The sequence below is a fragment of the Podarcis muralis genome, chromosome 7 (assembly GCF_964188315.1).
Source record: "Podarcis muralis chromosome 7, rPodMur119.hap1.1, whole genome shotgun sequence".
NCBI classification, from domain to species: Eukaryota; Metazoa; Chordata; class Lepidosauria; order Squamata; family Lacertidae; genus Podarcis; species Podarcis muralis.
In genome coordinates, this window is record NC_135661.1 from 35,260,872 (window position 1) to 35,272,872 (window position 12,001).

The 12,001-nt window shown below is 41.4% G+C and overlaps 1 protein-coding gene across 2 annotated transcripts in view; it reads left to right on the forward strand.

The window, feature by feature from the left end:
• TENT4B (terminal nucleotidyltransferase 4B) overlaps positions 1 to 12,001 on the forward strand; it is a 47,568-nt gene that overhangs the window by 16,554 nt on the left and 19,013 nt on the right. For both annotated transcript variants that reach the window (XM_028740202.2, XM_028740201.2), the window contains exon 2: positions 9,625 to 9,748. In XM_028740202.2, the coding sequence (XP_028596035.1) occupies positions 9,625 to 9,748 (124 nt within the window). The remainder of the gene's footprint in view (positions 1 to 9,624; positions 9,749 to 12,001) is intronic.

A 12,001-nucleotide genomic window follows, 5' to 3' on the forward strand; every position in this document is an offset into this window, starting at 1 on the left:
GGCATTGTAAGAATGAAAAACTCAGCTGACTTATCCCGCTGGGCAACACACTGAGCTATGTAACCTTCCAGTTCTTACATTCCCAGGGATGAAATTCCTAAATGACCTTGTTAATTCTTTGAAATGAAACTTGATTACAATCTGAGCTTTGGTGTAGTATTAAAAGGCTTACTAGACTGTTTCAACATCAAATATCAGTTGATCAAGATTGCCCAAACATTTCTTTAAACTCTGCTTTTAATAATAACACAGTAAAGAAACATAGTTCAAAATAGCCAAAATAAGTTGAGTCTGTCGCCACAACCAAATATCATGGCTTAAAAGGACAAAATTGAGGTGCAAATCATGATTTTTTGCTTCTTTTGGCCATACAATTGCATTTAAATGCAACTAGGGATAATTGCAAATCATGTGGTCATTCTTTCTCTCTGGTAGTTCAGTATTAGTACAGGGGAATCCCTGCTTCCACAGGGGTTCCTGGCTGCCACACGTGCCAGTGGAATGGGTGCAAATCCAGTCCATCCCTCTCTGCTGCGTTCTGCTCCCACCCTGTTCCCTTTGAGTGCTGAACACGGCATGTGTGTCAGCAGTCATGCACATGCTGATCGCACGCACAGGGGGGAAGGTGCCTGTATTACTTAGGAGGCATGGCAAGAAATATTTTAAATCCTGTTATACCAGCATCAAATGTATAGGTGACAAGCTTACTACACAGAGATGATGACATTCATAAGCTTCAGTTCCAGGGATTTTTCCAGCTCTGTTGTTACAATACCAGTGCTATCTACTTCTGGTGTTAAAATTGAACATTGGTTGATCGTATCTATACTTTTGTCAGGAGTATGTACTGCTAATAACCATTAATTATACAAGGCCAGATTTTTTAAAAACTATTATTGAAGTTGCGTGTAAAAAAGATGCATTTAAAGATATGACTGTTGACTCAGTATAGAATTTATGGGGAAATCTGCTTTTAAAGTGGTGGCATTTATTTAAGCATTTCCCTTGAGTCTAGCTTTAATAAAGAAAAGATCATTCAAATGGAAATATTTTGTGAGGTAAGACGGTAAAGGTTAGAGTGTCGGACTAGGACCTGGGAAACCAGGGTTCAAATCTCCACTTTGTCAGGAAGCTCCCTGGGTGACCTTGAGCCAGTCATTGCCTCCCAGCCTAACTACGCCACTTTGAAGGTGTTGAAGAAAAAGGTGGGATACAAATGCAATGAATGAATGAACAGCATGATAAGAAAAACTATGCAAATAGCTTACATAGCAACTCTTGAAAATTATGTTTTGTTGTTGTTTTTTTGCTTAAGTTATATTAGAATTAATGCTGTAAATACTGTATTGGAATTGTCCTTCAGGTCGCTGATATGTCGATTTATCTGTTCTCCCATTGGTGAAAGTAATATTTAGAGAGCTGATTCTTGTCTGCTGAGACAAAAAAAAATTGACCCTTCTCTAGCTAAACTTAGTTGTGACTAAGGCCCAAAACAAATGTAATGGACCAGCCATGTTTGCATTCATGTGTGTCCCCTAGTCACACTTAAAGCAAATGTGTGTGTCTTTTCACCCCTTTCTTTATTATTTTTTGCATGAAATACAGTGTGTGGGCATGGGGAGCAAAATCACGCACCCCACCTGTCCTCATCTATTCAAGCAGCATTTTCACCAGCTTGACTCACTTTTCTTAATTACCGGTATGCGATGGGTTGAGAGAAAAGCACTTGAAGCATCAGAGCAAAGTAAAATATGGTGGACTAAACACATGGCTAAGCTTCATCCCCCCCCTTAGTTCCATTTCATGTGGATAAGGCACCCCGCTTTATACGTGAATAAAATTATTGCATTTGTCTGGTGGCATGCAATTTAGCCCCAAGTTCCATTGAAACCAGTGGAAAACCTTAGTTGCCACTATCCCATTATTTTTTGTAGGACTTTTCATTGGATTTGGGCTTTTAAGTTCAAGGTGTGTTAAAATGTGCTCCTGAGTTTGCAAAGGCGTAATACAAAAATAGAGTGCACAGCAAATTCTCAAGATGAGCTGTGAGTCTGGCTTCCTCCCAAACAGACATGAATACTGACAAATTGAATGCTGGCATAGCTGTCAGTCTTGATTCTTGCATGCTTTGAGTAAGCTATCTATATATTTTTTAGTGTAAAACTGCTTCAGGCACTGGCGGGGAAGGGGGACAGAGTTTCTTGGTGTCACTATAGGGATCAGGCAGTTGATGCAGTGTGTAGCCAGTTGCTGTGTTAAACTTCCATGACTGCTTTTTTTTTTAGAGCCTGACCCCAGTAACCGATAGGTGTGTTTGTATTAAACAAAAGCAATTATTTTCTAAAAATATCACACAGGTCTTTTCACTAAAAGTAAGAGATGCTTCTTTGTGAACGACAAATCTCATGGCCTTCAGTGAGTCTTTCATGTAATGATAATAGCTAGCTAAAGGCTTTGTAAGAAACTCTTACAGATTGCTCCAGAATTCATTTATATTCGGTATTCTTTAAACCCAGCATTGCCTTCAAAATGACTTGCAGGCCGCTTACTTTTCTACAGCTGTCTTTTTTGAGTTTGAAATAATACATTTATTGTGCAAACTGCACTAAGGGCAGCTTGGGGAACCTTTTTTGAAGTTGAAATAAATAAAAAAATTGTCCAGTAGCAGTTGGTCTCTAAGGTGCTAAAGGTAAAGGTAAAGGGACCCCTGACCATTAGGTCCAGTCGTGGCCGACTCTGGGGTTGTGGCGCTCATCTCGCTTTATTGGCCGAGGGAACCGGCGTACAGCTTCCAGGTCAGGTGGCCAGCATGACTAAGCCGCTTCTGGCGAACCAGAGCAGTGCACGGAAACGCCATTTACCTTCCCGCCAGAGTGGTACCTATTTATCTAATTGCACTTTGAAGTGCTTTCGAACTGCTAGGTTGGCAGGAGCAGGGACCGAGCAATGGGAGCTCACCCCATCGTGGGGATTCAAACCACTGACCTTCTGATCGGCAAGTCCTAGGCTCTGTGGTTTAACCTACAGCGCCACCCACATCCCCTCTAAGGTGCTACTGGACAATTTTTTATTTTTATTATTTATTTTGACTGCGTCAGAACAACACGGCTATATACCTCAATCTTTTATGAAGTAATACTGAAAGTATTCTAGAACACTTGTGTTTGAACTTCTATCATCTTGGAATTATATTAATTATGTAAGTTTCTTTCTTTTTTAAAAAGGGAAACCTTAAATTATAATGAATTATTATTAGTGAGGTAGCGGAAATAGTTGGGGTTGGTGCAAATGACCCTACAAGCAGGGCTCCACAGCTGCTGGCTGAGCTCAGAGCTCTCAACATCTCCTTGTTGGTTGGAGCTGCTGTGCAGCTGTTATAATTACTTTATTATTTATTGAATTTTTATACTGCCCTATACCCGGAGGTCTCGTGGTTGCCTCCTGTCTGCTTGCCTTTCTGTTGCAGGAAAGGCAACCAGATACCTTGCTGATTTGGCTACTGTGCAGCTGGAGAAGCTTCCTGCCTCCCTTTCTTGAGGAAAAAGAGGCATAACAGTTGCTACCTTGGCCATTCAACCATGCAATGGTTCAACCAAGTGCTGCCCTTTCCTGCTGGGTGATTGGGGAGAGGGTTTGTTTCTACATTGCCAGTGCACTCCAGGTGCCTCACCAATGCACCATCCAAAAAGACCCCGGCCTTCTTCCCAAGCATGGAGCTTGGGAGGGGGCTGGATATCTCCATGCACCTGTTGGGGCTGAAATTACGCAGCTCTACAGTTCAGGAGAAAAGCTGGGGGCTCACCATTCTTGCCAGACGTTTACAGCACACTTACCATGGTGAGGGAAGATGTGGAAGCACGATTGCTATGTTGTCCTTATCAAAAAGGCTCAATCCTTCTGATGAATTTTAATTTTGTTGAAATTAATCTTGAGAATTAAGACAATGTGCCACTCTTCCGTTTTCTCTACGATTCCAGTCCATGCAATACTGGCGGCACTGTTCTTGTTGAATGGGTGCCTCTGTGGCAGACATCTCTGACCAGGAAAAGGAACACAAGTAGCCATCCGTGTCAGAGATTGTTGCCTAGGACAAGCACTGCTGTCTCCATAGCCCAGCTACCCTTCATATTGAGATATATCGCTGGGTTTTTTGTTTTTGTTTTTAAAAAGTAAATTAAGAGGTGGCTGACTCCAGTGTTTCAAAAAAAGCAACAGCAGCGGCAGCAAAGGAAAGAACTGTTTGGTGAATTCTCCAAATTTACATAAACCTTAGATAACATTGTTCAGTTATAATATTGCATTAATTACATTTTAAAAATACATTGTTTCACAATAAAGGTTCACTAGTTCGTGTCTGTATCTAGGAGATGTAGCAGATCTGCTGATAATGTATCTTTTTTGTTCTAGCAAGAGGTAATGCTTTCAAAATACTTGATCAACATGTTAGGATGTTTATCTTTGGTAAGTTTTAAAAGCAAGACTGAGGGAGTTTTTTAAAAAACAACAACAACACACCAAACATTTTGATGTTCTGATTGAGGAAATAAAACACCCTAATCCTCAAGATTCCCTTCAGTCCTAGCCAGCATGACCAGTAGTCAGGAGTGAAGGGCAATGTAATCTTTGAGAGCATCTGCCTGGGTAGTGGTGCCTGCAACAAAAGTGAGGTGGAGGCTGAATCCAGCAACTTATCTGTAATTGATGAAGCTCATCATCATGGGTTATACAGCACTGCCTTGTGTTGAGGCAGAATACAGTAGTACCTCTGGTTGCGAACGGGATCCATTCCGTAGGCCTGTTCTCAACATGAAAAGAGTGCAACCTGCAGCGGCGCATCTGCGCACGCACGGGTTGCGATTCGCCGCTTCTGCGCATGCGTGTGGCATCATTTTGTGCTTCTGTGCATGCACAAGCGGCGAAACCTGGAAGTAACCCTTTCCTGTACTTCTGGGTCGCCACGGGACATAACCTGAAAGAACGTAACATGAAGCAGACGTAACATGAGGTATGACTGTAGTGTCCAATAGTAAACTAGTTTGCTCCCCAGAGGAAGTTCATTTTTCTGCCTTTGTGGGTGGTGTGCAGCAACATCTGGAGAACCACAGGTTCCCCACCCCTGCCATAATCCAGCCAAGTTTGACATTTTTGAAGGAATGTATACCATGCTAAATGACTGTCAGTTTATTGTATTTTATGCTGTCTTTTTAAAATACACATGTCCCCATTATGAGCTGTGCTAGAATTAGCATTTCTGTGTTCAACTTTGGATATAAAGATGTACTTTGGAAACTATAAGTGGCACCCAGTGCTAGTCCTACTTAGAGTAGACCCATTGAAATGAACAGACATGGGTAATAGGCCATCTGCATTTTGAGAAGATGACTTTCAGTCAGTAAACTTGCTGCCAGTGCAATCTCCATACTCCATGTCTATTATGGAATAAATTACTGTATTTTCCTCTCTATAAGACGCACCAGACCACAAGACGCACCTAGTTTTTGGAGGAGGAAAAAGAAAGAAAGAAAATATTCTGAATCTCAAAAGCCAGAACAGCAAGAGGGATCACTGTGCAGTGAAAGCAGCCATCCCTCTTGCTGTTCTGGCTTCTGGGATAGCTGCGCAGCCTGCATTCGCTCCATAAGACGCACACACATTTCCCCTTACTTTTTAGGAGGGAAAAAGTGAGTCTTATAGAGCAAAAAATACGGTATTTAAAGATAGGAACCTATCTGCCAGAATTAGGAGAGAAGCAAAATCACAAGATGTGGCTTTCTACTAACATGCATTCTTGGGCTGAAATAAGTTTAATGAGTAGCAACTTGAACTTTAATCAGTTGGGAGAAACTGAATGCTGAAAGAATAATCTTCTTACTGCTGTTGTGTATTGACATGTTTGAAAATCATATGTTTCTGGCTATTTCAGATTAACTATTAGTGCTGCTATGCAGGATTCTTGCAAGGTTTTGTTTGTTTGTTTGTTTGTTTGTTTTGTTCAAATACAGTTTGTGTTCATAGGTAGTAAAAAACCTAAAAGCTTTAAGATTTAAAAAATTCAGATTCATAGGCATCACCATCATATTTTTAGGCACCTGCAAAATATTTAGTCCACACCTTAAGACGTTTGACTAAAACCTACAAATTATAGAGGAGACCCAGTGGTTATAGCAAAAGCTATAAATGCATTTGAAAAATACACATCCAGGCATTTTGGCCAGTTGTGAATCCTGTGTGTTTGCCAACATTTCTTTTGTTAGTATTAACTTTCAATGCCAACCTTGTGTGGATGTGGTGAATCTTTATAGCTGAGCAGAGTGTGACTCTCAGGCATTTTGTATGTTCTTCAGGGTACTGGAATTCAGAGAAAAATTTACTGATTTTTGGCAGATACCCTAGAAAATGCTAGTTATTTCTGACCAGCACTGTTCAGCAAGGTTTCCTGAATTAAGAGTTGTACTTACTATACTTGAAAGAACCGTTTATATCAGTGGCTGCTAGTTTTGTACTCAGAAGTATTAAGTGGAAGTTGAAAAGAGAAGGGGGGGGGACTTGATTGAAACTGCTAATTGGATCTCCATTCCTCCATGTATCAATCCAAGTATTTATGACTGAACTAGGATATAGTTGTTTGTCCTACAGATTGTGGGTTCTGAATGTTGAAGGATGACAGAAGACCCAACTGACTTGTTATAGATGGTCACTTTAGGGCTTCCTTGGAGAGAGAAAGACTTACTCTATTGTTGGGAACACACTTCTACACTCTTCTTCTGCTGTTGCTAGTAGAAATAGGTTTTGACCCTTTGTGGTTGGTTTTCACCATAAATGCTTGCTGAAATCCATAATAACTCTTGTTTGGAATATGTGATTGCATTTGATGCCCTATTGTCTTTTGAAACATGAAGATGATTGAACTACTTTAACTTAGGAAAGCCAGTTAATTATCTAACCAGCTTTCCTGAGTTTAAAAAGGTAGTTAAATCCAGGTTGTCTACCCCAGACTAGAGCAATGAAATTTACAGTTTGGGGGAACTTAACACATATATTACAGCAGTTCCTAAAGAGGTAATCTTTTGTAAGTATCAGATCTCACATTGAACTGCTTTAATATTGACAAATGTCCCCCAAACTGCAGATTTCATTGCTCTAAGCAAGGAGCAAACAACCTGGTGCCCTCCAAATGTGCTGGACTACAACTTCCATTATCCTGGACCATTGTAGCCCTCATCTTCCCAGCTGTGACCCGCCCCCCAAGTCCCCCATGCTTATAGGGTGCAATATAGGGTGGAGGAGTAGGGTGAAGTGGGGAGCCTGGGCCCATGCTTAGTGCAGATGCTTAGTTGGCAACTCATACACTTGACAGTTGGAGCACCTTTAATAAAACAATTGCTCAAGTAAACTCTAAACGGTTTGGTTTTTTTTGGCTTAGTTCCATATCTTGATAATTCCCATTGTTTGTGTATCATGGTGACTTGTAACATTTTCAAAAAATAGAATACTTGTCTTATAAGCTTCTCTTTTTATTTGCATTTTTTCTTGATTCTGAAACTTTTGGAAAGCTTTGCATGTTTTCACTTATGGTGAAGTGGACCACATAGTGAAAAGGAAGAAAATTTGTTTTCTGAACAATGTGATACGTAACCTGTGTGGTTTTTTAAATTAACTCGGGAAAAGGACTCCTAGAAGAACATTGTAGACATTCCATAAATATGGCTAGTTAACTCAAGAGAAGTCTGCTTTTTCATCAAAAGGAAAGCAGTTAGATGCACTAGTTCTTGCTTGAGAAAGGGAGAATTGTGGGTTCTTGTGGAGTAGACAAGAAACAACCAACACTAACTTGGCCAGAATTTTTTGCATTCTGTATCCTGTGACTACAGCATCTCTGGATGTGTGTGTGTGTGGCTAACCATTTATATTTATCCCAGAGCCTGATGTGGGTGACTTCCATGCTCTTTACGCTCAACTTCTCCATAATTTTTAATGCTAATAATCGGGTATAGACTAAACCAGGGATGGGGAACCTCTTACCCTCCAAATGTTGGATTCCAGCTCCCATTAGCCCCAGCTTGTATAGCCAATGGCCAGGTAGGATGGAGCTGTGGTCCAGCAAACATTTTGAGGGTTCAACTGATGTTACACTGGCACAAAATTTATAGTAGGTCCCATTCCCTCTCCTTCAATCCTTTCATCACACCCTTTCCAGGAAAGTGTTCCTGCAGACATGCAATAGGTGTAAAAGCTGGCATATATTTATTTAACTTATTTCTAAACTACAGTTTGTATAATTACCTGGAACATAGTCAAGCTTTGAGTTACTGCTCAGAAATGTGATATAAAAAATGGCTATTCACCTGTTGTCGATAGCAGAGCTTTCCTCATAGGGATGACACTTCTTACTGGAAGAATCAGGCAGGGTCCTCAAAAGCCATTCGCCTAAGAAATGGCTGCCTTGGTCTGAACAGTCATAAAGGTTGGATAGTTGGTATGGGGTTGCCCGTATACTCTGAAACTCTGAATTGATACCTGGGGTGACACCTTTGCGGGTGGCGCTGTGGGTAAAAGCCTCAGTGCCTAGGACTTGCTGATCGCATGGTCGGTGGTTCGAATCCCTGCGGCGGGGTGCGCTCCCGTCGTTCGGTCCCAGCGCCTGCCAACCTAGCAGTTCGAAAGCACCCCCGGGTGCAAGTAGATAAATAGGGACCGCTTACTGGCGGGAAGGTGAACGGCGTTCCGTGTGCTGCGCTGGCTCGCCAGATGCAGCTTGTCACGCTGGCCACGTGACCCGGAAGTGTCTGCGGACAGCGCTGGCTCCCGGCCTATAGAGTGAGATGAGCGCACAACCCTAGAGTCTGGCAAGACTGGCCCGTACGGGCAGGGGTACCTTAACCTTTACCTTAAAAGCTTTTACTTTTTGGGGGGTGGGGAGTAGATCAGCTTATTTTTACAATTTTTATTTGTATTTTTAATGTGTGGTATGTTTTATGTAAACTGCTTAGATGTTTTGATGATTTAGTGGCACGCAAATCTGGTTAAATAAAAAAATCAGAAGGAAGTCCTGTTGAAATCTGTGGGACCAAAGACACAACTACACTTACCCAGCAAAGATAGGTTTCCAAGTGTGAATGTCTGGATGAGGGGCAGTTGTGGGTTACCTGTTAACCCCAGGATTGCCTCCTTTCAACCCACACCTCCTGCACGGCCTGCTTTTTATCTCAGAGCTTGAAAAAAATAAGATGAACATTGTCCAGTGGAAGGAGTTGCAGAGATGAATCTTAGGGTGACAAAAGTATTAAAAGAGCCCCTCCTGCCTGCCAGTATATCTCTGCAAATACTTCGCCTCAGCAGAGCATTTTGAGGCAAACACTAGTTTGTACATTTCCTTTTCACTTTATGAGTTGTAGGTCTGCTCTTATAAGTGATTTTAAATTGGTTGAGACTGTTATCCTTACCAGACTTGGGCTGTAATCCAAAGCACACGTAATGTGGATGCAAGTCCCATTGAACACAGTTGGACTTACTTTCAAGTATGCATGTACAGGATTGGTGTTAAAGATTACAACTGAGACACTGTTCTTATTTTAGTCATATTACTGTGTAATTAGTCTAACTCATCTCTCTCTTCTTTTTCAGTCTTCATGAAGAAATCATTGATTTCTACAAGTACATGTCACCCAGACCTGAAGAAGAAAGAATGCGAATGGAGGTGGTGAATAGGATAGAAAACGTTATAAAGGGTCTATGGCCCAATGCTGATGTAAGGTTAACAAAATTCTGTTGTACTTTACTATTTTAAATATTTCTATGTCTGCTTGATGATTGGGATGTTCCTCCCCCCAAAAAAACAATCCACAATTCCACAACTAGAAAATGTAAGCCCTAGAATGAAAAATATGTAAATGAGGCAAATATGAACAATTTCAACCTCAGTTGATATTAAGGTTATGATTTGTTGTGCACTTATTCTCAGACTCAGTGTGTTAGGAGCATATTAGAAGAAAGAACAAATTCCTGTACTGAATGGAATATCACTAGAGATTGGAAGCTCCAGCAGCCAAAGTTTAGCAGCAAGACTGATGCCTGGTGTTTTTGTGTACTAGGGGTTGTGGGTCCGCCAATCACCCCTTACATTCCATTTCACCACTTGCATGCCTTCAACTGCGTAGAAGGAAAGGGAGCAAAGGTAAAGGGAAGAGAGATAGATATGCCCCCAAATAATTGTAAAACAAACAAGCTGCTGAATTTTGGCTATGATGAGCTTTGGGTTTTATTCTGTAGCTGCATATATTCTGTGACTTAAGTGATTTGCAAAAGAGTAACATGTAAGCAAAACTTGGGGGACTGTTTAATATGTCCTTTACATAAGGTAGTGAAAGCATGCTCTGAAAGCTGGTTGAGAAATTCATTTAGTTGCTTACTGGCTTAACAGACAAGCCATCTTCGCTGGCAGGAAGAGCACCTGTACAAAACCTGCCTGCCCCTTCCCTCTACTCATTCCTAAATCCATACTTTTCCTGTTAACTTGATCCAGTCATACTTGCCGTCCACATCTGGACTGAAATGAAAACACTGCAGTCTTATATTCCATAGAAATATTTCCTGTGCCTGCACAATTCATAGAAAGCTCTTGAACCCTGCCTCCTTTTTAGGGAAGAGGATTCCTTTCTTTCTTTCAGGAGTTTGCGTACACTCGGTGTGTTTAAGAAAAAAGATAAAACAGGATCGATGGCATTAAGCAAGCATTTATTAAAACTATGCCTTTATTTATAGAAGCCAGCAATTGTGTCATTTGCTCTATTGCTCCAGGGAATGTGCTTAGACGGAAACATTCCTAGTAAGTGAGAACTGTTCTTGGCATCAGCTGGGCTCCACCATAAGAGTGGCTGAGAGAGGCTTTAATTATCCTGGGGTTGGGACGACAGCACAGCTGACATGAAGAGGAAACATGTTAGATTGGTTTTGAAAAAGAAAGTAAACCTTGTTAAAAAGAACAAACAGTACACCATCGCATTTTAAAACTCTAAATGGTCCTTAGCATGACGCCATGCAGTTTCCTGCATAGGAAGCCTGGCGCATGCTTACAAACACTGTTATTAAATGTGGGGTGGCTAGGAGGGTGTGCACATGCCAAGAATCTTTCGGCACCTATCACAGTGACTCTCCCATGTCCACCAAGGAGCCTTGGATCAGGAGCGCAGCTAGAGTTATGCCTGGATTTGCATCACAGAGTCCTCATAACTTAAAGGGATTTCTAATCTCTGCACACTAGTATTTACACTAAGTCCAGGATCAGTCTTATCACTGATCGTTTCTATATAGCTGGTTCCATTGAAAGAGAGTTTCAATTATAAGGTGACCCAGGGTCCTCAAAGCTGAGCAGAATTAGCTCTCTCAGATAAAACCATGTGTTGTTTTGACCACATTGACTTCACATTGTGTATTGCGTAATTACGATAAGAGTGTGTGAAAGTTCAGCACAGGAAAACCTGCTGGGTGAAAGAGTTTGGCCTCTGAAAACTGACTGGAGGAGCCATAGCTCAGTGGTTCAGGTCATGTTTTGCATGGAGGAGGCCTGTGGTTCAGTCCTTGATGCCTCCAGTAGCAAGAATCTGGTAGAAGGTAAAATATTTCTCATTGCCTAAAATCCAAGAGAGCCACTGCCAATCAGAATAGACAATCTGGGGGCGTTGTGCAAGATGGATGGATCCTGGCTTGCTTTGTTTCAGTAGAAGGAAGCTTCATAAATTGATTTGGCAAATACTGTGCTCCTTAAAAACAAAGGTTGAATACGCTTTACAACTCTTGCGGGAAAGGGGTGGGACATACGACTGGCTATTTGGATCCCGAAAAGCACTGGGTTCAGAATAATCCTGAAGGTCAATTCAGGTTCTGGGGAAAAACTTGTGTGCTGCTGTGGCCTTCCCCAAAGAGCACATCTTGTCAATCTAAATTGTAGTTTGGAGAACCTGCAGTTACTGTGATTTGTTTGTGCTGGAGCTGTTTTCACACA